Source organism: Gallus gallus, chromosome 6, assembly GCF_016699485.2.
Source record: "Gallus gallus isolate bGalGal1 chromosome 6, bGalGal1.mat.broiler.GRCg7b, whole genome shotgun sequence".
NCBI classification, from domain to species: Eukaryota; Metazoa; Chordata; class Aves; order Galliformes; family Phasianidae; genus Gallus; species Gallus gallus.
Genome location: NC_052537.1, coordinates 18273260 through 18301210, shown reverse-complemented (window position 1 = coordinate 18301210; position 27951 = coordinate 18273260). Strand labels below are relative to the sequence as shown.

At 44.8% G+C, this 27951-nt stretch overlaps 1 protein-coding gene across 1 annotated transcript; it reads right to left on the bottom strand.

Moving 5' to 3' along the window:
* Window positions 1-982: 982 nt before the first annotated feature.
* Window positions 983-20071, bottom strand: PKD2L1 (polycystin 2 like 1, transient receptor potential cation channel). Its single transcript, XM_040703155.2, has 15 exons — window positions 16589-20071; window positions 13778-13891; window positions 12406-12533; window positions 11032-11288; window positions 9998-10222; window positions 9426-9654; window positions 8899-9069; window positions 8080-8261; window positions 6049-6169; window positions 5568-5666; window positions 4663-4784; window positions 4219-4336; window positions 3818-3954; window positions 2921-3068; window positions 983-2488 (listed from the first exon to the last, which is right to left on the bottom strand). Exons 1-15 carry the CDS (start codon window positions 16881-16883, stop codon window positions 2279-2281), a joined length of 2556 nt encoding a protein of 851 aa, XP_040559089.1. The 5' UTR covers window positions 16884-20071; the 3' UTR covers window positions 983-2278.
* Between the last annotated feature and the right edge of the window lie 7880 nt (window positions 20072-27951).

Genomic DNA, 27951 nt, shown 5'->3' with positions numbered 1-27951 from the left:
CATAGGGAGCGGTCTTTCTGATAAAACACTGGGTGAGAGGGAAAGGAGCTCTAGCTGAGACCCAAGAGACCACTGCAGCCTGTGTTTCTTATCTGATCCCAACTAGAGCTGGGCAAAAGCTCTACTCAGAGCATGGAGACTCTATGCTTACCCTGTAGAGGGGAAAGATGACTTCGCAGGGTTCAGGCATGAACAAACCCAGCCGTGCAATGTGACCACTTTGCTCCTCCAGTAGCCTACTGCCCTAAATAGCAGCCTGTGTTACCTGCGACCTGCCTGCAGCTGATTGTCCCTGTTGTATGGCCCAGCTGCTGCACCACTGTTCTTTTGCCTCTCCTGCCTTCCCTGATGCAGGGCGTCTCTGAGCAGGAAGGATCATAGAATTATAGAATTACTCAGGTTAGAAAGGACCTCAAAGATCATTAAGTCCAATCGCAGCCTAACCATAGTACCCTAACTCTAACAACCCCCTGCTAAATCATATCTCTGAGCACCACATCCAAAGGGCTCTTAAACACATCCAGGGATGGTGACTCAACCTCCTCCCTGGGGAGCCTATTCCAGTGTTTAACCAACTCTGGATGGCAGGACAGAGGCTAGCTCCTGGTGTGCAGTGACAGCAGGGCTATGTGCTGCTTTGCGGTGGCTGCAGCGTCCCTGCCCCAGTGGGCAAGGCACAGGAGGGGGAACAGGAACAGTGCCAACAGAGGGCTTGTGCCACCTTTTCCACTGGACAGAATGAAGCAATTCTCTCCTTGTGTGAGATCTAAGGCTTTATAAAGCAAGGCCTCACCTTCCTGCTCTGGGCAGCACCTGGTTTCAGGATTCTGTTTACCCCACAGAAGTTGCTGTGTTCACCATTCATAAAATGGCCCCTTTGGAAGGGACCCCAAGGATCACCTAGTTCCAACACCCCTGCCACAGGCAGGGCCACCAGCCTCCAGATCTGGTACATTAAAAAAAAAAGTGCAAACTAGGGCAATGAAGTAGTAAATTTTTACCCCTGCTGATCTCACAAGATCTTTTGATAACATTCCTCAAAGATATCAACTATTGGTGTGCAATACAAAATAACTATTTGTTGCAATAAAATCATAGCATCACCAAGACTGGAAAAGACCCTTAACATTATCCAGTCCAGCCATTCACTAACCTAAACCATACAAGATTGAAGTGATGAGCTGGAACAGAGGACAAGCCAGCTTCACCAGAGGTGTAAGTCAGAACACATTCATTAAACACAATGCCGACTTATATTAGGTGCAATCTGCTCCAACTACAAGGAAAGCAGAAATTCAAAGTGAAAAAATGCCTGTAAGAAATGCATCTTGCACATGATTAAGAAGTTGATGTTCACATGACATTTTTCCACAATATTCCTAATCTGAAATGGCATCAGCACCTCCATACAACTGCAAAATTGTTTTCATGAAAATTACAAGTGTCATAATTTTGTAGATATGGTACTAGCTTCGTCCAGTACATTGAAACGCATCTTAAGTAGTGCGGAAGTTGATAACAAAGACCTTCTAAATGTCAGCAGCAGTGTTTGAAACTCTGAAGTCTGTTCCCTGACATTCAGACCTCAGACTATCAGTAACAGCTGCTTCTTCAACTTCACATCTCCCCCTAGTACACTGGGAGTAAACTCTCATTTTAATTACCATGACTGAGGCGTTTAAATCCTGTTTTTTTCCCCAACATCTGAGTCTAAGGTAACCAACCAACCAACATCTGAATCTTTGGTAACCAAAGAGGGTTACCGAGATGTTCTGGATACAAATTACAACAGAACAAAGTTGGCGGTAACCAGGTAGACACAACTATTTTCTCCTTCCTGTCTCACGCTAATGATTATATTCTGCTTTGTTAACATGATTACCTCAGCTTTTCCTCACAAGTGAGAGCAGGCATGTGTTTGTGGGGAACAACTTGCAATTTCCCATTGTGGTTCCAAGTGCACCCAGAGCTCTGAGGCCTTTACATCTTGGGAAAATATAGGTAAAAGCACTTGGAGTTGTCCTGTTCAGAGACAGAAAGCTAATACAATACCTGGTTCCAAATTTCTACCTAGTCCAGAAACACAGGGGCCAGAAGTTCTAGGTTTGTGACATCACACATCACTATGCTGGAAAAGAGCATTCCCAATTTCTCATATCACCAGTCTCTGGCAACAGTAGTGTCTGCGTTCAGCTGTTCTGACTAAGCTAACAGCAGGAAAAACAACTGATGGTGACTTAGTACCGTGGAAGCCAGACTGGGAACACTGGGCTGTTTGCTAGAAGCACTCAGGCTGTGACTGGATGTTCTTGGGTGCCTGAGACCCCGGTACACTTGACCTGAGTAAGACTGGGCAGATCCCATTCTGAGAAGAGATGCAACTTGGGTTATTTCCCTGTACACATCCCGCTCCCCAGCCTTCTGCTGCTTCTTTCCCCAGCTGGTCTAGGCTCTGGGAGAGCAGTTCTTCCTGACTGGGTTCTTCCTCCTGTTAACCAGAAGAAAGAGTAACCTGCATTGTTAGAAACATAACAGGAAGTCAAACAGCACTGGAGGGGAGAGACAAGGTGTCAATGATACTTAAATAGTATTTCTCACATTCTTCTAGAAACTAGTACAAGCCCATCTATCTGTTAGAGGTCCAATACACCGTTGCAATGCTTTGATGAATATAGATTCAAGCAATAAACAGATGAAAAGAGCACCATCCCTTTCTGCCCTTTACAAGAATGTCGACAGGAATCCTGTGCCACTGCTCTTGAACAGAAACAGTATGACCGTGCAAAATGATGGTTCTGCCCAACTTTTGTCTTGCATCAATGAGAATTTGACAAGAAAAGGTGCTAACAGGTCCGTTCACACAGCAGGGGTGGTCACCAGCCCTGAAGCTAGTTCAAACATATGGTAGACAGCTACCAACCTTCCTACCGTTGTCCAGTGGCTTGCCCATCAGATCCTTTGTTTTCAGCTTGTTTCTCTCCAGCACTTCTAGCTTGCTTACCACTGCATCAATCTTGGAGCCAATGCTGTGTATGGACTGTTCCAGAAGCAGCACACGTTGCAGGAGTCTGGGGAAGACAGGGCATTTGCAACTTTTTTCTTATTATGAACACTAGGATTGGCAAGAGTTATCTCAAGGACAACAGGCTAGATCTCAAACAGGAATGAATGCTCCACATTAGAGATGCTGATTCATACTCGATGAACACAGAACTCCCTCCGTAGTCGAGCCACAATGTAACCCCATTATTAATATTGCATCTGTCTCTCCTTTAATATGGCCCCTTTAAAATGTGGATTGCTCAGTGTTACTCAACATAAGAATCAGGATTTCCTGATTGTCTGCTGTATTTATCCCATGCTATTCCTAAGGAAGAAACAGCCATGTGTTATTCTCGAACCTGGAGGATGACAGGCAGTTAGGCTACAGACCAAGGCTATTTATTCCCCAGAACCTTCTGTAAAGGTATCAACTTCCCCTAGCCACGTTTTCCAGGCTAGCTTCTGATACGGAACATGACAACATATTACCTGTGGCCATCCAACAGCTGCTGAGGTTATTCAAGAGGTAGAAAGCAATATTTCTCGGGCTGTTTTTTTTTTGTTTTTTTTTTTTTTACAGAAATGAGCAATACACATTACAAGAAATGACCTGATTCTTTCCTGACCTGCTCATTCATGTGTGTGAAAGATAAAAAGGGACCAAATCTTACTGCAACTGCTCAACACCAGTGCGAACAGTTACATCAGGGAGAAAAGCAGCAGTGATCAGACCCTTGTTTATAGAGAGATTAAACTACTGCCAGCACCAACATACACTTGGAACTCTTCTTTGGAGACCCAGCTGGCCTTATTGGCATAGTTATTCTTTGGTTCCACGTAGGATAGATTCTCATCCAAGTTGTTGCCACCATAGGACTTCCCTAAATTTTCAATCTCTGTATTCAGAGCAACCTGGAGGACAGATAAAGAAACTGTTAAGAAGTTGGATATTAACACTGTGTCAGATTCACTGTTAATATAACACACAGATTCACAAGTAGGTCATGTACTCAGCTGCTATTCAGACAGAGTTGGAGCTGTACTCTGTCTCCTTATTTTATATCACAAACCCAAAGACTCCTGAGGCCATTCTGGAGTGATCTCTACCAACCAGAGCTTCATTCCTCGCCTGCTGTTTTTTTTTCCTTACTGTTTTGTGTTGTTGTTTTTTAATACCCTTTTTGCCTCTAGGTCATGCTTCATCTGCTGTTGCTCCTCTTCATCAAGGACGTAGTTGCCATCTTTGTCAAACCTGGAGAAGGCTGCTGTGATCTCATGGTCCGCGTGGCCCAGCCTGTGGAAGAACAAACAGGGAAAGCTGAAGGCCCCAGATTACACGAGCCCTAACAGCACAGGAGCACCCCTTTTAAATTAATATACTGTCTCCTGCCAGTGAGGAACTTAAATATTCCACTTGGGAAGGAGACAGCAACACAACTCCATTTAGATCATGAGATTAGATTTAGATCATGTGAGAAAACATGATAACTATTTTATGTGCATCTTTTATTGCCCCAGTCTGACTTAATTGCTCTCCAGCCTTGAACATCACAGAGTTTAAGTTACAAGTGTGACTGAGAGAAAGGGATAAACAGACATCCCACAAGCTAACTCACTCACTCCTTCAAGCTATTCTTGAAGTCCTCAAAGCCCAGTTCTTTCGTTCCGTTCTGCAGTGCTTTCTGCACATCAGAGATCTGTTCCTTTTTCAGTTTCAACCTCATAAGCGTTCGGTTATAACTCTGTTAACAAAGGTGTAAATGGATTTAGAATCACATCGTCAGAAGAGTGAAAAATAAGAAAGGGTGGACAATGCAATATGGGTGAGCAGATGCTGATTAGTACAAGATTTTCAGTTTCACAGGAGTACAGATGCTACAGACTACATCTTATTTATAAACTGGAGTCACCACTTTAAGCAGCACCATTACACTACGCAACATCTCCATGAAAAAGCTTGCCATCTGCTTTTCTCCTCCCAAGTCTCACTTTACCTGAGCTCCCAGTCATTAACTGCTTAAGATATTGTCTCAAATATCATTCTTTGCAGAATACTGGTCCTACAGCATAGACAATAGTGAACTTTCAGGACCTTTTTTGGAATTCGTCCATGGGTAATCCAGATGTAAGCCACGAGATTCACACTACTGTAAAATGCTCAGATCAGCAAAGTAGAACCTGTCACTTCACTTGCTATTGATCAAAGAGCACTGTATGAAGGACTGAAGGAGCTTTGTGTATATATATTCTCTAGGGAAGAAAAGTTGTTGAGAAACTTTACTGGCATGCTTCAGCAACAGGATTCCCTCAACTCTTGCTTTCTCATCCTCCCATTGCCAAAGGATCTGGGAACTTGATCTGTCTTAGGAGGGAACTATGACTCCTGTTGCTGTTGTGCTTATCAGTAAGGTGAATCTGGAGCTGGCAACCAGTTTTTTCTATAGTAAATTCAACACAGGTCAGGAACGCCAAGAAAATGTTTCAGGATTTGGCTAGAAAGCAGCACAGTTTTTGCTATTCATCACCTGCTTCAATATGTCTGAGAGCTGCAGCTCATCCTTCTGGCTTGAAAGTTCCTCCTTGACTTCTGAGTAGGTGTCATTGATGATGGCCAGAAACATGTTCTAGAGAAACAGGAAGAAAAGAGTTGAATTAGCCTGAGACGCTTTGCCCACCCCAGCAGGTGAGGCAGCAAGATACCAACATAGCCGTGCAGGGCTCAGTTAAACAAGCAGCTATTCTCACATGGGGTATACCTTAGGCAAAGCGAAGGACTGGGGAGGAAAGCTGATAGCTGAAGTAGTGGCCTAGGCTACATTTGTTCTCAGCTCAGACACCATCTCTGGTAGCCCCTCCTACAGTATCTTAAACTACGTTCAGATTCTTGATAGTATTTAACTTAATGAACATCCCTCTGCATCCATTACCAAGGAAGTCAGAGAGGGGGATCGAGGAGTCTCTCAAACACTGCTGTCAAACAGAGACAAAGAGGCCTTTCTTGCTTACCAGGAGCACAAAGAAAACAAAGAACACGTAGGTGACGAAATAAACAGGCCCAAGGACCCTGTTGGCATTGTCAATGGAATTGTAGTCAAAGTCACCAAGAATGATCCGAAATTGGGTGAAGCTGGAGGAGAGGAAGAACAAGGTCACACAGGCACATACATTTACCTACCTCCTAAAGACAGTCCTGAGAAGAACCCTAAACTTGCCTGCAGCCTAGATGGTCTAAAGCAGGGTTCAAGACCTTGAGGGACCACTTCTCATAGTCTCCCTGAAAGCAGAACCTGGATGCCAGAGCATAAGCTGAAAACCACTGCTATACCATATACCTCCCACATATTGCCCTAGAGTGCACGTGAGCTGAAGGACTGTCCAAGACTGGCAGTCTTAACTTGCTTCCTTGACAGTCTCTTCTGCAGGTGCTCATCTACTCACTATTCAGCCCCCATCTACGGTGTCCTGACAATCTGTGAGGCTTCTCTGGAAACTCACCACTGAAACAACCCTGGTAAATAGACATGTGCAGATAGACATACTGCAATGAGGAAGAAAAAAACAGGGGGGCATAGGGGGGAAGCATGCAGAAAGAATGAGACACACAGGTGGCATGCAAGGAAAAGAATCTTGAGATCCTGCAGCCCGTCTGAGGAGTCCAAGGCTCCATTTTGGATTCCTTTGGTCTATTTGAGAGAGTTGGGAATGTTTTTCAGGTTTAAGAGAGAGGAATATAGTATTGCTTCCTCTTCTTTGATTTAATTTTTTCTCCTTCAATAATGTTGAAATATCTCCCTCTGGTAATAAATATAAATGTTATTTCTTTTGCTTTGAAAAATTTCTACTTCATCTTCTTTGGACTACTATGTGACTTGGGAAACATCATATTAAATGTGTTAAAGTTAACATATTATGACTACCAACTTTCAGAATTACCTGTTATTTTGAAGCAGATATGCCATGATATTAAAATCAAATACAAACTATATAAAATATTAAGTATTTTATAGGCAGTTACCGAATATCAATTACTCTTTTTTAATATATATAATATTTCTAACATTTAAATGTTTTATATCAAACAAATTAATAAACGGAAACAATTTCTGACTTTTGCCTGTTTCAGTGTTTAAATTATCATCCTGACAAATGCATTACTTCCAACCTTTCCTTCTGAAGCAAGAAGTAATATTAGTGAATCTTCCTTTATATTAAAATACACCATCTGAGGAAAAGCGAAAAAGTTTTCATGCAGCTGTTGTGCAGACACTGAAATGATGTGATCAGTGGCTCTATTTGGAAGCCATAGAATTTCAAAGCACCAGAGCTTCTATCTGGACCTCTTCTTTATTACAGAAATAACATTGGGCTTACCTCAGAACACCTATTTTGAGGAATTTAGTTCCTACCACCAAAATTACAGAGGAGCTTAAAGTAAGTAGACCAAAAGCTACCTGCTGTTATATAAAACCAGAAATCTGCTAAGGTCTCAGCAGCAATCAGACAGCACCATTCTGTTACCTCAGTGGACCCACAGGAGATCAGAAGATGACAGAGTGATGAGGAGAGCAGTAACTATGCTGTGCGTAATTAGCTGAGCTATGGTGCTTTTCTGCAGAATTATTGTAAGATACACTGCATGCCAAGTGCTGTTGCTGTACCTAACAACTCCACATCAAGTGAAAAGATGTCTATATTACAGACAAACAAAACTGCTCACTAAACTGTCAGGCTGGGATTTCTACTGAATCAAAGGGCTGCAAAGAGTCTCAAAGCATCAGCTGCTCACATCCCAACTGATAAACACTAGACAATCAAATCTGTTACCTTCAATTTTCTCTCTGTGTTCTTTTGTCCATGAGGACATGACAGATGTGGGACTATGAGCCACTTTTTAGCCGTTGTGGCTTTAGTACATGATTGATAACAGGTGTCTGACTGACAATCAAATTTACAATTGGGAATAGGTTGAAAAGCAGTTAAAATTCATGGTTGCCAACTATTGTCTAAAGAAAACTTAGTTATGACCAATACACTTACATGCATTTAACAAAGGTACTGAAGTTTTCCACTTGTGTCCCAAAAAGAAGGTAACCCAACTGGGCATAGGCAAAGAAGACGATAAAGAACATAATGGCAAAGCCCAGGATGTCCTTGGCACAACGAGCCAACGTGGAGGACAGCTGAGTCATTGTTTTGTTAAAGCTAATATACTTGAATATCTGCAAGAAAAAAAAATAGGGACAAAGTTAGGACAAACCACCAGCAAAGTCAGTCTCTCTTCTTTGCGTATATGCTTACTAAAGCACCGAGGAGACAGTCAGGCTGGGGGAATAGTGGCCTAGAGTTCAGGACATTTGCCCCAGACATGCTACCACTTTCCTATGAGGTGATAAACATATGAATTGCCTCCCTGTGTCAAATGAAAATATAGAGGGACTGCTGTAAGGATAAACACCTTGATGATAGTGAGGATCCTTAAGTACAGCATAGCCTTCCATCACACCAAGATGCTTTAGTTGACACGCAGGATGCCTATCAACAGACAAGTCACCTCCGGTTATTGGGTAGTGGTCATGAAAATAGTACATGATGGACACAATTGTACTGTACTCAGCATTAAAAAAAAATCTTTTACACAACTTCCAAGCTCATTTCCCTGTTTATCTCCACATAACTGGACTCAGAATGTAAGGTGAAAAGCTGTCTGGATTCGTTATGAAATGGAACTTATGTCATTTAGAGAAATAATTCCGTTTTAGAACTGTTAGCCTCATTCACTCAGATGGAAGAATTAATCCCCAAGCTATCTAGAGGAAGAGGTCTGAGGCTGAAGCACTGGCACTTCCCTTACAATACCTTGATCCAAGCAAAGAATAAGTTGACTGCATTCATATTATTGTACTGAGTCTGCCAGAACGCTAGGAATTCAAAGTCTGCGTAGGTTTCAGGATGTTTCAGCAGCTCCCCCAACAGTCTGTTCACCTCAATGGTACGAAAGATGTGAAATCCAATAGCAACAATGGAGAGCTGTAAAAACGAAGAATCTGCAGTGACTAGAGAAGTTAAAGTGTCCACAGGAATTAAAGTGCTACAGAATTCCTTAGTATCACAACTCACAACTGAAGTCTACCGGTGAGGATGTGAACAAGACTCTAATGCACTGAATTACGCTCTTACTTCACAGCCTCTAAAGCATGATTAAGGAAATAATTTTCTTCTAAAACCTGCTAGAACATTTATTCATTTATTTTGCAGGTCCATTTTTCTATAAGGGCAAAGCACATGCCAGCTCTTATCTAGATGAGTTTCCCCTTTCTTTCATTAGTTCTGACTCTCATACATCTCAGCCCAAGGAAAAAAAAAAAGCGTGCAAGCATCCTCACTAGAATGACAACCACATCCAAGATGTTCCATATGCTGGTAAAGTACTGAAGCCTGTGGATACGCAGCTCCAAAATCTCCTCCACCACATAGTAGAAGATGAAGACACAGAAAACAATTTCACAGGCAACAATGAAAAAATCCCATGCGCTGACATATCGTATAAGCTTGACTGTCCGGATTTGCCAGGAGGGAATGGCACCACCAGTGGCTGGAAACTCAACCACTAACCTTCAAGGGAAAAAGAAAACACTGATAATTACAAAAGGGGAAATGGAGGCATCAAACTTGAGAATGAGATATCTACCACACCACGAGTGGAAGAGTTGTATGTTTACACATTCTTTTTTCTGATTCTTCACTACTTATGATAGGAAAGAATGAAAGTCCAAGAATACTGACTAGTAGTGTCAGGAAGACCAAGTCTAGTCCACACAGCACGTACTGATGCCATTCAGTACTACAACCAGTGGCAGACCAGGTTTTTTTTTTTTTTTTTTTGCATTTTAAGACACTGCAGCATCAAGAAAAAAAAAGCAAGAGGCGGTAAAACTTCCAGTGGGACTCAGCCTACCTCAGAACGCAGAACAGATTGATATTTGCATTATACACTGAGAAATCAATGAAGACAACCCGTGTCCCCCGATCCAACCATAACTTCTCCTTCAAGATTTGCAGGGCTTCAGCACTCTCTTCCCTGGTCAACTTGAGGTCTATGTAGTATCCTCCCCCACTGTAACTGGTTAGTCTTCCCCAGTGAGATGAGCCACCCAGCTCTTCCTCAGAATGGTACCTCCACCTGCAACAGACAAGCTATGAGCAAAGGCACTGCTTACCACCCTCAGCCTGGACTAAGACCTTGCAGCCAGGAGAAATGAAATCTTTTCTTCAAATTATAGATCAGTTTATCAGAGAGCTAGCACTTGCTCCTATTGCAGATCTGAGCCTAGAGTAATCTATCAACAATGAAGAACTGATGATCTAGCGACTTCCAGTTGTGACGGAACAAAACTTACCACATTACAGAGTGAAAATTCTGCAGGTTCATTGCCTATGCTACCTTATCTGCTTGGAGGCTACTGTCAGGATCTGCTATATTGCCTTCAACCATGCAGCACACAGCTCTCCGCTTAAAGTTGTGCAAGTGTGCTCTATGAATAATAGCTTCTCTTTCACAGATCACAACTTAAGCTACAAGTAAGGAGTTATTAAACTGCATCTGCTCCAAAGCATTATAGAGGAAAATCCACATTGAACTGCATGAATCACCAAGTTAAAAAAAATACAAAAAATCTAAGCATGAGGGTGGTGTTTCATGTGCTACATTCCATTTCAATGGAAAAATTAGGAGGGCTGGGTTTTAAGAAAATGATTCAGATATCTCTGAAAGAAAAAAAACAGCCTGGGAAAATCTTGGAAAAACATTTTCAAGATGAAAGAGGTGCTCTCGCTTACAAGCAGACAAAATGTCTATCTAATTCTTTAACTGCAAGGGAAATTCCAACATTCAGCAGATCTTATTTTAAACAGAAGGGAATAACGATCCAATAAAAAATAAAAATAGAAATCACAGACTTTTTAATTCTGAACAGTACAAGATGTACTTACGCTGTTCCATTGATGAGTCCAAAGGAGACCTTTTCCTCTTTGTCTTCTGAGTATACGTCGTAGCAGCCTGAGATCTCCTCTTTGAAGTCATCATGAACCACACAGGAATTGTTCTTCACCTTCAGCTGTCGCATGCGTGGGACACCCAGTAACAGGTTCTCATAATAGATGTATGACTGAGTGTTGTGTGCTGCTAGGGACTCATTGTTATACCATTTTGTCCAGTAAAGATTATCCAGAAGAGGACCTTGTGCATACTGCATGACAGGGAGAAGACAGGAATTTTCTCAGCCTGGACTTGAGAGGATAAGACCTGACCCATGCTGCTCTACTCCCCAAAGTGGGAAGTAGTAGGACTTGTGTTGGATATACACTAAGGAGGGGAGCACACGTACAGAGCAGAGTGGAGTTGCAGGACAGAAGAGGGATGCTGAGCAGCAGGGCGCTTCATTAGCTCCTCACAGGCCTGTAACATGCCTTCTGTACCTTGAGCTAATGAAGACATAAGGGCTCTGGCAAGTCTTTTTGTCTCTTTCTCTTCAGTGAACACAAATTTTGAGGAACTGTCCTGGCATAAGGTGTGAATTACAAAGACAGGGTGGACCAGCTCCCTGGAAACGCTGGGGGAAAGCAACAGTGCCACAGTTCATTGTCCTACTTTAATACATCAGAGAAAGACAAAGATAGCTGACAATGAACTTCTGGCTGACTGTCAGAGATAAGTGGTTGCAATACCTCAACAACATTCACTGTGTCCCAATATTATTCCTTCCTTGGTTCTTTGATAAAAGCATGCTAGATCTCAAACATTTTTTCCAACTTTATTTTCTCTCATAGAAGTCAGCGCAAATTTTAATCCAGCTTCTTCATAAAAATCTACAGCTCAGACAAGCCCAGGCATAAATTACAGGCAGGTAAAGCATGCTGTTCCCACAGTTACTCATAAAAATGGAAATAAGATTACCACTAAGAGACAAACATGAAGACATTAGACGGTAGGATTTAAAGCCACTTCTGACTTGAGAAAGCCTGGAATAAATTATTTGGACCGTCTGGGTCTGACCACCCTACTTGTACAACAAGCATAGCAATTTCTTTTTTTTATGTCCTGCTTGTTTAGCTGATAAGTTTTTGGACTCCCATTGATACAAGCAACACTCAGACTGGCCAATATTCTGGCCACAGTGCTCAGAGGAATATACTATATTTTAAACCTGTGGATATTTTGCATGCATATGATAAACTATTGCTAATAGTTAGCAAGCAGTAAAATGTTTTGCTGAAAGCGTTAAGTAGCACATTCAGGAGGAACTGAATATCCCAGCCTAGCTGATGTTTCCTTGGCTCACTGTGCCATGCCATGTGTGTACTCACCACCCAGAAGTCAGCCATGCTGCCAATGGACTGGAAGGAGACACGGCTGTCCGAAGAGGTCTGCAGGAATAGCTCGGACATCACTTTAGTGTAGTAATAGGCATTGGAACTTGTCATACCATAGGTCACTAGAATAGGAAACAAGAGGAGGGCCCTCCCTTACACCTGAATATTGGAGGTGTAATAAATATTGGTATTTACATGCACACACACACTTTCTGTGTGGCTTATTCTACTGTAAGTAAGCAAGATGCAAGTGATGAGGCCTTGGGAACACTAATCACATAACTTTCTGCTTGCTGAGGATTTACAACTTCATTTGCCACATGCTCTAGAATTTAAACCATCGGACTGACAAATCTTAGGTGTTTAAAGGCCAGAGAAGACCACTGGACAATACAACTTATTCTCCTGGGTAACATTACTTTCCTCCCCTCAGAAAAAAACTCTGAGGGAAGTCTTTCTCAGAACATAGCTCTTGAGATGTACTTTGAATGCACTTCATTTTGATCTAAAGCTATGAAGGTACAGAGACTATCCATGTTCCTGAGTGGAAAGCTCCGTGTAAGTTTTCACATACTAAAAAACCTCAAAATTTCCCTGAACACGTTTCAACTCTCCAGGGCTCCTCCCTGCGGACGAGCATTCATCATGGTTATCACTAAGAACACGTCCAGGTATTGAAAGGGTACCATAGAAATAAAGCAGCTGATGTTCAACATCCGAAGCTTCTAGATGAATCACTGTGCGACTGCACGTACGTCTGTGTGCACATCCCAGTTCTTTAGGAAGCACTATCTCCCTGGGTCAGTGTGATAGTACCTCGGGTTGGCATTGTCTGTCTGTCTCTCCTGCCATAGGTTCCATGAAATACAATCCTTTTCACTGTTCCACGCCTCAGGTGCTAATTTGTGATAACGAATGAAGCTTCCCCCCAAAAAACCAGACAGACATTGTTCTAACCACACAAAGACCATTAGCATTCAGTACAGGGCTGCACTAAATCCACCCAAGAACAACATGAGCTGCCATCTGCATTATCACCTCAGCTGTCTGAGGCTTGAATATTTGCTGTAAAACAAAGAAAAACTTTGCATTGATTCTTCCCAGACTGTGATGTCAGCAGCTGGAACTGATAACACAGTTTTGGAAACACTGTTTAGACCTAGCAGGTTTAACCAGTTCAGAGCAATTTTCAGCTTTTTCACTTGTGCATGCAGGAGCTATTCTGTGGGTTGACAGCACACTTACATGCTGCAGTGAGTGTACGTACAATAAATTTAACACCTACAGCAGGGTGAGGAAGGCTAATCATAAAGCCTCACATTCTTCCCCATGCGTTGCAGACCAATGAGACACAACAGTTACTTACGCAGACAGATGTCCACCAGGAACACAATGTAGACTAGGAGCTCTCTCAGAGTAGTCTTCACATAAAGTTCCCTGTTTTCAGCTGTGTTCTCAGTTAGCGTAGTGCCCCACAGACCTTTGGGACGTAAAGAAAGAAATGGAGAGTTTGATGGCCGTTCTCAAAGACTATGTGAGGAGCCCTACTTCCAAAGAATGACATTTCCCTTCTTTGGTTTTGTTAGCCTTCCCCCCCAGTTTCCTGCTGGAATTCAACATGGACCAATCTTCTCCTGCCTGTTTTTCAGCTTACTTTTTGCAGAAATTCAGTCGTTCTCACAAGCTCTCTAGGAATGACATAATTTCATCTCAGTCATGCACGTGCCAACATCTTACCTTCTACTAAGGACTTCTATACAGAACTGCATCTGACGATAGCTTTACAGTTATTAGATCTTTTTAGTGCACAATGAACTGCCAAGCTCAAAATATTTGTCCCTCGCTTGCTCACAAACTCACAGATTTCTGGTATGCTATCAGACTCAATCAAATAGCCCAGCTCAATATTTTCAGCATAACATGTGGAGCTAAATAGTCTTCAGGATGCCCATCAATGGAACTCCGCTGACTTCAATAAGATATGCCAATTTATACCAGCTAATGTTCTGATTTCTTCACATAGTGAAAGAAACTCATTAGATGTCACTGGGATTGATCAAAAAGACAGGAACACTTCCTTTTAAAGAAGCTTCAATATTTTGGTTTTGATGAACCGCAGAACACCATTAGTGCATTTGCTTGTTCTTGCTCTTAATGTCTTTATGTTGTGATTTCAGTAACTTTCCTTTGCAGTTAAAAGGCAGAAGAACTTCCACTTGAAAGCCTAGTGATGGAATCTGTGTCAATAATACCCACAGTCTCTGTGTTTTCAGCACCTCCTAGAGAGCTCAGCCCTGATACTCACCCCCAGTGGGGCACAACAACCATCTTCCTGCAAGCCAGGATCAAAGGCTGCACATCTGAAGTCATCCCTGGCAAAGGAAGGAGTCAGACTCTTTGCTCTGGAGCAAGCAAAAGTGCTGCAGTGGCCTGTGAACATTGACCTCCATCCTGTTGATAGCTCTTTGGCATCTCAACAAAGTAGAGAGCTTTTTGTACTTTCGGAGGCCATAATGACTGTCTCAGCATCCGCACTCGCTCTTGGACAGACTGTTCTAACCTTACCAAGCCAAGCAGTAGAAATGAGCACCTACAGATGTGGATTTATTCTACTGCAAGAGAGTAGCATGTGGTCTATGAGAACTTCCATAATGGAAAGAAAACAAATAAAACAAAACCGTGGGAAACAACAGGGCAGAGACATTACTGAAAGCGACAACAATAAGACTGAGTCAGTATAAAGGAAGTGCCCTTCTCTGAGTAGTTGGCTTAAGGTTCATTGTAGTCACTGGACTCCTGATGATTTCAGTCCTATTCTCATTTTCTGTGTAGTAAACAGTGAAAGAAGAAGATACGAGCAGTGCAACCAAAGGGATTTAGAGGGCAAGAACTTTGAGTGTGAGAGGCTTGTTGATAAGGACAATCTGTTCAGGTCATTTAAATTACCCCCTTCATCTCTAGATATGACTATACCACAGTATTTCAGGGTTTGTTTTTTTTTTTTTTCCTTCTCCCCCCCATGAGGCAGGGAACCCCCAAGTATCCACATGTTGAGAACAGAGATATCTCTGTTGAGCCTTTTCTGCTGCCTGTCCTGACCTTTGGACCTCACCTGCCCAGCTCTGGTCTATCCTACAACCCTACTGTTTACCACCGTTCCTGGCAGGAAACACTGCTGCAACTGCCATAAAAGAAGGGAATGCTGTGGTGTCCTGACCTCTATTTTCATTTGCATTCCCCAATTTCAAAAATTGAATTTTGCTGATGAAGTATGGATTTATTTTCTTTTTCTTTGCCCAGCCAGCATTGCTCCTTGCTAAGTCAGATATCTCCACAAGCCCCTGCTCTGGCTTCTTCGTCAATTAACAGAGCTAGACTATAAGTGTAATGACAACTGTCGTTCACTCACATGGGCTTTTAAAGGGAACAGCTCTGAGTCAGGTTCTTACAAGATCAGGAACAGAGCTCCCAGTGAGAACAGGTAAGGAAGAAAAGACACATTGGCAAGAAAATAATAATTCCCCTGAGAAATACATTTTGACTTGTCTGCCTTGTTTTTACAGCATTAGGGTGGTATCTTGTCAGGAAACCTAACTCGGTCCCTGCTTTTTGAGTGCTTTTGAATAAGCCAATAGAATATTTAATTTCTCTTTATCTTAAAAACTGGGATTTAGCACTTCTTTCTTTCAAGTCTGTCCAAGCAAAGCATCATTTGGTACATTCCTCTTTTCCTCTGTATTTCAGTCCTGGCTGCTAGATTTTCTACAGTAGCTGTTTATGACACTTCTTAATTTGCTGTAAAAGAGGGGCCAGTACCACTCCATCTAGAAAATGGGCAGAAACCATGGAACCTCACCACTGACACAATGGTTCCTATGGATTGGGGACACCTACGCATGACCCCAAACACATCACTAAATCTCTCCATACCTCCTGCCTTGTAGCAAAACTAAGAGGACAGACACTGGAGGTACAGCAAGGCACACATCATGAGGATGCTCCTTTCAGGTCAGCTAAGAATGATGTTTGGAGTAACACCAGTCTATACTGAGCACATTCCTGCTCCAGACAGGCATTATGCAGCTCCTACCTTCTGCAACCCCACACTTCCCTCCCAAGTGTCATTGCTTTTCCCAAGCGATAGTAAATACAAACTACTGAGACATCAGAGCTTTACCTCGGATGCCTCTGAAGATGTAGAAGCAGCACTTGCGGAAAGGACTTGTCTTCCCCTCCATAGTTTTGTTCTGTTCCTCCTGGTACGGCACCGGATCCCTCACCTCTTCAAAGCCCTCGTAGGGATTCTCCAGAATTGATTTGGGGTTGTAGATGGCTCGAATCTTCAAGGAGGTAGAGGGAGAGCCATTGTAGACAGGATTATCCCACGCTTTCTTCCCCACAGCCTCCAGTTCATGCTCCTCCGGGGATCGAAAGTGGCTCTCAGCTCTGTTGCTTAGGTGAGAAGAACTCATGGCTACTCACTGGCAGCAGACGAGCTTATCAGCTGGAGCTGTGGAAGTAGCCTGCCCCAGCTGGAGCTGTGAGCTAGCAGAGAGGGAATCAGTCAATGCCAAACGGCACGTCTGCCTCAGCTGCCTGGGAGAGGGTGCATCACCAGCATCCCACAGAGAGCACGCACCCTCTGTTTTATACCATCTCAGCTGGTGATACGTATGGGAGGGTGGCACCAACCACCATAAGAACCACCGTCAGCCCTACAGTGGCACGGCCCTGCTCCGAACCAAGATGACAGACAACGCTGGGGCTGTGGCAACAGGAGGCTGCCAGGAGACAGCGCCAGAGCTGCAGGGAGGAGGGCGTTGCTGGGATTCAACCGGACCCCTCAGGCCACCTGCAGCACAGATGGGCTCCGACCGGGAACCACAGCGGGTGCCCCAGCGAACGCCACCGGAGCGGACACACGGTGGGCGCAGTGGGACAGACCGTCTGCTCCGGAGAAAGGTCTCAACTGCCAGGGAAAGGTCGAGGAGCAGAAAGCTGTACGGGACTGGGCTGAGGGTGTCGCCAGGTGGCGCTGGCAGCCCTGGCTGGGAGGGGTAGTAGCTCTGGAGCTCGTGCTGTCAGTGAGAAGCTGGGGTTTGGCCTTAAAGCTGTCCCGGTCACAGGTCCCCCAGCTTCCTCCTTGCTAACTCGTTATTAGAGGCAGGAGCAGAAAGTAGGAGTAGAGTTCTAGTGTTTGGTTTGGAAGCCAGGTGCTGAGCTCTTCAACTTTTGTAGGAGTCTCACAAGCCCTGCAGTGCCTGCTTGCTCTGCTGCAAACCAGGACTGTCAGGCAAAACTGCGTATCACAAGAGCAAGGGGGCGATGGTGTTCACCCGCCAGCTAGCAGCAAGTAGTAGTCCCACCTCTCACAGGTGCTGCAGTAAAATGGTAAAGGAATATATATAGTCTGACCCTGGTCCCTCCTCAAGACCGAATACGTGACTTTTGCAAGCACTTCTCCACGGGGTGGTGTTATTCCTGACTACTACCCAGGTTTGCAGCTGTAGGGCCACAGGGCTCAAAGGTACAAGCAGGTGTATTTTCCCTGGGCTATCATGTTCATACAGGTGACATTGCCGGACCAGCTGGATGCAGACATCCCCTTTTCTCACCTCCTAGAGGATGGCATCCAGCATTTTTCACATAGCACCTTTCTGCCCTTATCTCATATGTATTCCTTTATCTACCAACCATCCTTCCTTGTGAAAGCCAGCAAACAGGATTTCTCTTCTCCAATCCTTTTCTGCAATGAAGTCAATTTTTCAGTGGGCCTGGAAGAAACACTCCAGAAGTACACAGACAGGTTTATTTCTAAACCCAGAAACCATCATCACAGTGAGATTCAGCACGAGAGGGCAAAACAACAACAAAACATCATAGCCCCAGAACTTCTCCTGTCAATAAATTCCTTATGAAGCAATGCAGATCAGACTGCTTCCTGAACTGAGCACTCATTCACTGCACACAGGGGTTCCCCAAGCAGGTAGACTGTCAGCAGAACAGCTCACAGGCAACCAAACACATCAATACAGAATCATTGCACTTACTGCAGAGGAAATCTCCTCCCTCTTACCCTTCTGCAAGAAGAATATTGCTTTAAGAGAACCTGAAAATGTTTTGATTTATTTGCATAGTCTCAAACACTGATGGGCCATTACTTTCTGATGTCTGACATAAAGCCATCACGCACCATCTGAACTGTCACACCAAGCCCCGGAGCAGCCTTTCTTGCTAGAGATGACAGAATTTGGCCAAGCTGGCCAATTCCTGCAATCCATGGGCTTGCTGCATCAAGCACGTTCACTGGATTCTTTCTAAGAGCCAGATCTCCTGTTCTGAGGGGAGCCTGGAAACTTGTCAGAGGGCAGAAACGGACCAAGAAACAAGGCAGCAACAGTGCTTTGCAGTTTAACATGAATTTCCAAAAGCATTAAATACAACTGTCAGTAGTTTCCTTCAAATTCTCACTATAAAGTTATTTTCTGTCGTTACTGGCATGTTAACTGCTTTATAAGAGAAGTATAAGCCACAGCTTATTTTGCCATCTATGTGTAGAGTGAAGATCACATCCTGTGGCAAATACATGAGAGTGAACTCAGGTAGAAGGGCTTCATGAAGGAATATCTGATTTCCTGTACAGCACCAAAATTACAATCCTTTACAAGCAATCTAAACGAAAAGCAGAGAAAAGGGGACTAAACATAGAATACTTAGAGCTAGAAATACATATAATAACACAGTTAAATGGTTCCTTATTTTTTTTACCATGCCCTTTCAAAAAAAAAAAAAAAAAACAGAACAACAGCTATGTAATAGATATCTGAGATAGTAAACAAGTTATCCAGTAATAATGTTTTCTAGTATTTAAATACCAGCACGGTGTTATGCATCTCTATAGCTGCAAGAGCTTCAGGCCTGTTTTGGGGAGTGCAGCTGGAGGGCGAAGGCTGAAGCGGAGTCCTGCTTTTGTGCATCACCGGGGACCGAGGTGGCTCCTTCTCAGCGTTGTCCCCTCCTGGAACATCGATTTGATAAACAAGAGGAACCTTATTTGATCGCTCTGATTAGGCAAAGTGGACAGGAGCATACTGAACTGAAACGCCTTGTTACATGCAGGGCACGGGGAAGGAGTTAATCACAGTAGAACACACTCAAAAGGAACAAGGTGGTACGTTTCATTTTCACTACATTCTGAGGAGTATATTGTGATAAGAATGCAGTGGGGGGAAAAAACAGCCAGAGGGGGGCAGCCGCGCTCCGTCACACGAGTGAATCCCATGGGCCCCAGCCCCAACCCACAGACGCCCCACGCTTGAGACTGTACGAGAAAGCAGGGCTAAAACCTAACAGCAGCTTGGTAACGTGGCATTCGTGCTGCTGCCTTGTGCCCAGCTGTGCCCTCTGCCCCAGGCTGTGGGCTGAGGTGGCACTCCAAGCAACTGCAGGCCACCTCTTCTACTGACTTCCCAGACACAGGCTCACATCAGGTCAATCCCACCAGCATTCACCTTACCAGCCAGCTTGGTTTTATCTCTGCCAACAGCTGCATACTCTGTCCCCTTGACTAATAAAGAAAACACAGGCAAAATCAGCACAGCCCCACACAGACCCATCCTGACACTGCTCAGACAGAGCTACAGAAACACATGCTAACAGCATAAGAAACAGCAACTCTCTGCTATAAATCCTCTCTGAAGGTCAGTGCAGGTGTTTGGGATGAAGTGACTGCAATTTGTTCCACCTGGGAAAGGTTTTCCTGCAGGTTACTGATCCTTGTATGTCATCTGTGTGCTGCAGTATGGTGGATGGGACTGAGGGGCTAAAATTGCATGAGTAGTTCAAATTAAAATCCTTAGCAGTGGTTAGGTATCATGAAACTCACACCTGGTTGGAGCAACCCATCTCTGTCTGCTCCTGTCATGCCCAGAGCAAGCTCTAGAGATAAGATGCACTGAGATCAGGGATCTCCAGAGCAAAACCTTGAGTACATCTGCAACTGCTTCAGGATTATCTAGAGATCATCTATCTTCTTCTTTCAGATGCCACCTGCTGACATTTTCATGCTGTTTTTTTCCCGTGGTCCCTAGCTGAGATTTATGTTAGCACCTACATGGTGCTAAAACAGGAGAGACAGACAGTCCTCACGGGTGAAAAAATGGCTATAATAATTCAAGCAGCAGGAGGGGAAAAGGAGAATCCCTGCACCTGAGGCCGGGGAACCTCCTGAGATCCAGCAACAATCTCCAGAGAGGAAATGCAGAATGAGGAGTCCTGGTACTTTTGGAAACTGATGGAGGGACTCTGAGCACTAAAGAACTGCCTCGTCCTCTCCCAGCATGTCCTGAGCTTGCTCCCATGATTCTCAGGCTGATGGGGCTGCCCAGGTCCTGGCTAGAGAGCAGAAGAACGGATTTCCCAAGAGCTGGAAATGATTCACCACCTTTCTACCTCTGTCCATGCAGTTGCTCTAACCGAAGCATTTTTTAGATTAAGATCATTTGTGCACAGAGCAATTGCATTAACTCAACCTGCGGGGTCCTGTGTTGTACAGCACTTTGTGTTTCTCTTAATTCCTGATCATATAATTCCAAACAATACATGAGGATCCCAGTTTATAGATAGAAAAACAAGGTAAGAAGGGCTCAAGGGGCTTTTAAAATAAGCCAAAGGCTGGCATCAGTGTTAGGCTTAGATGCTACATGTGCTTGACATTCAGGGATGAGCCAATCACCTGGCTGAACCCACTCTTGACAGATTGAGAAAGAGGTGGTGAAAGAGGAGCCTGAGCCCTACCAATCACTGGCAACAATTGTGTGTTTGCACATCAGCCAGCTATCACCCGTGTTCCAGCACTTTCCAGGCTCACCCTACCTCAGTACCCAGGCAAGTTAGCTGGGATCTTGGGGTCTCTGCGGAGGGGTCCAAGGATATTTCAGAAGTTGTGACTTGGTTGGGACATCCCTGTGTACCAAAGCAGGATGACCTCTGATATGTTTCCGACTCTTGGTGGTTTAGTACAGACTGCAGAAGTAGGAAGTTGGATCTTTCTGCCATCACGTTTATCAGCAGGGAAAGTGAGTAGCCCTACCACAGGTATGGATCCTAGCACCGTTCTGGCAGCCCTCCAACTGCGTGCTATCAGTATGTTTTCCCAAAACCTCTGCAAACCATACTTAACTAGGTAAAGCTAGGAGTGAAAGAACAGCCACGGCAATGCTGTGTGACTACATCAAAATTCATAGTGAAGATAGCAACTCTGCTACTTTGCCCTTTACCTTACTTTCTTTTGCAAACACTTATGGATAAAAAGGCCTGTCACCAGCTGGAGAAAGCTGAATTGATGTCTGTATCTACACGGGTTCTTCTAGAAGGTTATAAGTGAATTCTCCGGAAACGTGGCCCCCTCCAGCACGGCATGGAGGAAACAAAAGGCATACCTTTCTGAATGTGCCAAATGCAAGCTGTGCAAATGTGTGTATGCACGTGGTGGGCAATCATCTGCTGCAGCTCTCCAGTGCCTGGAGGTCCAGACTTTGTAAGAAGCCTTTGTAGACTGAACGGAACTTCTATCTTGACACCACCACGAGGCTCAAGAGACAAAATGAGCAAGCTTTAGAAAGGTCATCAGAAATAACTGAGAGTAGACAGTGGGCTGCAGAGTCCCTTAAGTGTTACTTGTGAAGGATTTAATTTACACTTGCAACAGATCTCTCCCTCTACTAACACTCAAAATACAAACACGTAGTTAACATACATCATTTTACCCACCAAAACTAACACAATCCCACAGGTCTGCAGCCCTTTCCTTAAGAGAGGAAATGGATGTGGAAGGGGATGGGTGAGTTTCCAGCTCCTTTCTGTGAAGGAGGACAGGGCAGACAGGTTCTTCAAAGACCTGGAAAGGCAGCAAAACCAGGCGGGCAGGTAAGGGCTTCATTCCCAGCAGCAAACTTAAAAACATTCCCAACAGAAACATAATAGCTTGTAGCATCTCTCTCCTTCAGAACTCCAAATGCCCTTTCTTGGGCCAATGCTACATGCTGCTGCAGCCCCTCGCAGGTGGTGGTGGGAGGCAGTCTGCCCAGATGGGAATAGCGAGGGAGATTTTCAGTTGTGTATGAACTTGGACAAACAACACAAGTACCACCCTCATTTTATAGACAGAAAAAATAAAATCAAAACAAAAGGACAAAGAAGATGAGAGGAGCCTCCTGCCCATGCTGACTGAGTATGACTTTGAGGCTGCTGTGGCAGATCCAACTGTACTCTCCTTGCTTATAATATTAAGCTTTGGTGTGGGGAGTAGCTGAGGGTTATTAAGGCCAGTTGCACCCCAGCCATGAGGTCTGGTTAGTGCTGACATGTTGGAGCAAGTGAGGACTTTGTACCTTGAAATAACAGTCCTCAGCTGTTTGTCTATGAGAAACGATGCCTCCTATCTGGCTTGCTTTACCAAAGAGTTGGCATGGACAAAGATAATATAGCATGAATCAATACACTTCCCTAATCTTGGCAATACCTGTGAGGTCACGTCATGGCTTTGTTAGCGTTGGGGTAACCCAAGGGTGGTGGCCCAGTTATAGTGTTACAATGGTCTAAATGACACTTCAGCCCTCATCTTCTGGATAGGGAAAGGAGAAGTATTAAACTGATGTAGTGAACACTTTCTGGGATAAACCATTATTCCTCTTCTAGCCAAGATGCAGTATGTGTGTAAATAGCTCAGAGAAGGCAGCTCTAAGTAATAAAACTCATTAGGAAAATGCAGCATTCCAAGGAGTTTGTGTGAAGCCAGTAACTTTCTCCTATTCCTGCTCACAAGACATAGTGTTTCATTGGGATAAATGAAGAGACACAGGAGAAATATCAGGGCTTGCCACTGAAGGAACACAAGGGCAGCTCTCTGCTCTAGCCCCATTGCCCAGGAGGAAAGAAAGCATTCACTTTAAAGGAGAGTGAAGCATAGATGCAGGCGAAGTTGGGATGGCAGACAGGGAGAGGCACAGCCCATCTTTGGGGTTTTCCTTCGTGTGCCACTGGCAAGTGTAGTGTGGAAAAGGATGGGATGAGGATCCAGCAAGTTCTCCCTCTGTCGTTTCTTCTTTCACTTTTACAGTGAGGGTGGTTAGGCACTGGAACAGGTTGCCCAGAGATGTGGTTGATACCATATTCCTGGGGACATTCAAGGCAAGGCTGGATCAGGCCCTGGGCAACCTGATCTAGCTATGCACGTCCCTGTTCATTACAGGGGAGTTGGACTAGATGACCTTTAAAGGTCCCTTCCAACTCTAAGGGTTCTATGATTCTATGGTTCTCTTTGTACCAGCATCACGTACATGTTTTCAGGGCAGCCCCATCAGTTTCACCTTACAAAGGTATGTCCACTTCCCCTACCACAAGTCTACCCCCAGAAAGACCATGGAGCAGGAGACAGTGTAGCCCATGACACCCAAGCTGGGTCAGAAGATCTGCCACTTGTAGGCAGCATTTCCCCTGGCCCTCACTAAGCACTTTCACAGTGTCAGCAGCAGGAGATGCTTGAGGATGGTCACAGCCTAAAGAGAAGGGGCAGGAGGTGTGGGCAGGAAAGGCACAGGAGAACTGGAGGAGAAAGGGTGGCTGAAGTGACCAGGGCAAGTTGCAACGTGCAGAAAGGAAGGTGCAGGACCACAGAGGGTCCTTCTCAGTGAATGAAGGCTGGGATAGTGAGGAAGGGAGTTCGGCATGCTGGCTCCTTGGCACCTGGCCTGCCATCTCCAGTGTGGGTAGAAAGACACCAGAGAACACCAGTGCTGCGGAGAGGGTGGCAACACAATGACCGCAGTGTTCCTCTGCTCTCCATCCCTTTCTTCCCCTCCCCTCCCAATTTATTTACCCAAGTTCAAAAGACAGCCTCACAGTCCGAAGGGGCTGGCTGAAGTGCCCAAGGGGTGGGCTGTGAGGTCATCTTTAATGAGGGCAAAAATCCAGTGTCAACAATGCTGTCCATTGTATAGCCCTGTTTAGACAATACCGGCTGGGTTCTTGCTGCTGGCAGCCCCAGGGCTCCCAGCACAGCCTGTTTGGGGTAACAGGAGGGGAGGATGGGCAGGGGGCCTGGCACTAGAGCGAGTTGGAAGAGATGGGATGGGGCAAAGTGCAGAGATAAGCACCCTATCACTATCATCAGCCTATTTTCAGCCTAATTCTCAGTGCTGATAAGATTTCTGCGCCAGTGGCAGTGAACTCGGCCATTCTGCTCACAGCTCAGAGGCATGGTCCCTCACCCGAATTACATCTTGCTTTCCCTTCTGACCCTGGCAATCAGATGCTGGTGATTGCTCAGATCTCGTCCCCACTGAGCCAGAGGAGGGTGGCAAAGCAAGCTTCTTTCAGCCCCAGCCCTTCCCAAGGCTGTTGTGAAAAAGCAGCTGGGAGAATGGCCGCTGTTGCTCTTCTGGGAACTCCCTAAGAGTAGCTGTTAGCTAAAGAGCCCAGGTAACGTATCTTGAATGCAGCCATGCCTTAAGGGAGAATATGGGGCAGGGGATTTCCAGGGATTTGTGGTATCCACTGAATTTGTGGAACAACAGATGATGTTTTATGGAGAGAATAAACCTGAGAGCAAGCAAGCAAGCAAGGTGATGCCAGTCCCTCTAAACTTAAATCTCACTTTTGGTAAACACCATGATAGATTCCCCAATGTCCGAGCTTCTGAGGCCAGGTAAATGCACAAGAGTCTTTGCTTTCTGTGTCAGAAAGGAAACTCATTTGCCATCTCTCCTAGCTGAGGCAGAGTGCATGATTCCAAAAGAGAATGCAGAGGGAGAAAGCCACATTAAACGAGGGTAGTGACCCAGAGAGCTGGGATCTGATCCCTAGTTCTGAGTTCCTGGAAATGACGGTCCTGGCTGCAGACCTGCAGCTGCCACCACCTTATCTTTGAGGCAGGAGTTCATGCTGCAGCCTAAGCTAAGTCTTGTCCCAACTCATTCAGTAGCCCAGGGCCCTCACCTCATTTCTCTGCAACATGTAACTGTGCTCAGAAGTCAAATCTGTTGAGAAGTAGGGAACCATTAACCCATGAAACTGATGGCAGTGGTGAAACGCACTACTGTTCATCTGCTCTTAACAGAGGGCTAAAAGCCTTCGAAAGGCAGATTCTGTATGAGGAGAGGGAGGAGGAAGAAAGGAGGACTGATGAAATGGCATTAAACCACCCCTGCACTTCTCCTTGGATTAAAGGCCTTGGCATCATTCTCCTTTTCCAAGGAAAACCTCTGAAGCTTCAGTTGCTTCACACTTCTTCAGGAAAACAATGCAAGAGATGCAGAAAATAATAAGCAATCCTGGCAGATTTTTTGCAAACCTTTATTTTTGGCAGTGGGGAAGGGGAACGGGTCAGCTCCTTCCCCAGTTTTCAGCTTGTTTCCTTCTGTCTTTGATTCCCCTCCTTTTCTTTTTTTTCCCCTCAAATTCTAATGGTGAAATAGAAAAAAAAAAAGGGGGGGAGAGATGAGGAATGCTGTAAAATAAGATAAACAAATATCATGAAGCAAACCTTGCAAACCTTGCAACAACCTTTGCAGTGTGTGGTTTTTCAACACTTCAGAGGGGGCAACTGAGGAGATTGACTAAAATTTCCAATATGTCAACACCAGATGAAATCTTCTTGCAAAACTCAGCTGCTGTGTGGAAAAGCAGTATTCCTTTAATTAATTAATTAATTAATTTTAGGGGAGAGTGGGTAAGACAATGTTTTGCTGAAATGGACTAGCTTAGACTTGCTCCTGTTTTATTCCTCAATCTCGGCAGTGGTTGGTTAGCACATCCTATGAGATGGATGCAACTGCTTTCTCTTACAGAACTGCTCCCAGATAAGTCACTGGTGATGCCACTGCCGATTTCTGCTTCTCTTTACTCAGCCTCGATAACCCGCTTTGAGATTCTCTAACGGAGAGGACTTGGCAAGAGCTTTTCACCACTGCAATGCCTTGGCTAGGTTGTGAACCCAAGGGGGGCTTCTCAGAAAGGTGAAACCAGCCTTGCATTAGCACCGTGCGTTTGTGATGAAACCCCGGGCTGAAGTTCATGGTCGGTTCTGCTCGTGGGACAGCTGCTGCTGCTGCTCATCGCTGCCCTGTGCCCCACTTCTGGCATTGCCTCAGTGCATTTATGGAAGACCACAACCTTGGGCAGCAGTCACCATATGCTGAAGAGCCCAGCCCTGCTGCCCTGCCCTCACCCTGGCAGCCCCTCACTCCTGTTGTGTGGGGGCAAGCAGTGCTCATCTTAGAGGATGGCAAAGTCTTGCTACCCTGTAAGTCTCCTTTTGGCCGTGCTCTGCATCTGCAGAAAGAAACTGGTAGGAAAGGAAAGGGACCTGGTGGGTCTCAGTTTCTGTAAAATTGTAACCCTGGAATCCCCAAGAGCCTCCTTTTTACCAGCTGGTAGCATGTCCCCGCTCTGTGGCACTGAGGTTATTTTCACCATGTGGCACGAGCTGCTATACATAAATATATGCTAATCAACAAGTACCCAAGTATCACCTTACTTCTTTTCTCTTCTTTATTTATTACCCTGTTTTTTCTTTCTCTTATTTCCTTAGGATAGCGTTTTAGCACAGTGCTCTTCCAACACTCACGTACAAAGTAAGTAGAATCTTTAACTAAATCATTGTTTCTCTCCAGTGTTCAGTAACCATCAGCATTGTTAACCAAGCATTTAACAGAGAGCCTTAAAAGAGATGGTTAAAATCCCTCTCTGACTCATGCCAGCTTTCACTGTCTAGGAACGTCTTCTGTTGTGGGTTCTCTCTTTCAATATTGTGTCTGAGAGCAGGCAAGACGTGATTTTCTAACGTAAAATTATAACACAGACCCCTCTCAGACCTCTTCATCCATCACAGCGAGATGAAAAAGGAGAGACACATTTTTTCCCCTTTGCCAGCCACCTCTGGATACAGAGAACAACTGAGCTGCTGTTATTTTTCTTTGTCGCTTTTTCATCCCAGTGATTACAATGCAGCTCACTTTTGACAGCTGCCACTGAATCAGCCCCACTGTGTGTGAGCTGGGTCAGCCCGGGGATGGACTGACTCTGCAAGAAAGTGGTTGTCCATCTGCACCTCCTTTGGTCGGCTCCTTCACTGAGAGACAGCTGCCTAGGCAGGATATGGCTCAGGCATAGGGGCACATTTCAACATGCCTTTTGACGTCTCTGTTCCACTGTGAGTCCTGTGAGAGGGGTGGGCACTGCCTGAACAGGGGGCACACTGCAGTTGGGGTAATGGCAGTGAGGCATCCCAGGCCCTTCTGCTGAACATCTGAGGGTGCCTGGCATGGTGGCCACACGGTGGGGTTAGGAGAGCTGCCGCAGCTCTGCCACCAGGAAGGCAGCAGCTGGAGGGCTCTCTTCACTTTTAATGGGAAATGTCTCCCTGGTAAAGAGCCCCAGCAACAAGGAAATGCGGGTTCTGTTACTGGGGCTGGTGAGAACGTTGTTACGGAAAATAGCTGATACCAAACCGAGCTTTTAATTTTTTTTCCTCTTCTTCTG

Coding starts and splice junctions, on each gene's coding strand:
- PKD2L1 (XM_040703155.2), bottom strand. CDS start 16,883: ATGAGTTCTTCTCACCTAAGCAACAGAGCTGAGAGCCACTTTCGATCC. Junction 13,892..16,588: donor CATCTTCAGAGGCATCCGAG/GTAAAGCTCTGA, acceptor TACGTCCCAAAG/GTCTGTGGGGCACTACGCTA. Junction 4,337..4,662: donor TTCAAGAATAGCTTGAAGGA/GTGAGTGAGTTA, acceptor GTTCTTCCACAG/GCTGGGCCACGCGGACCATG.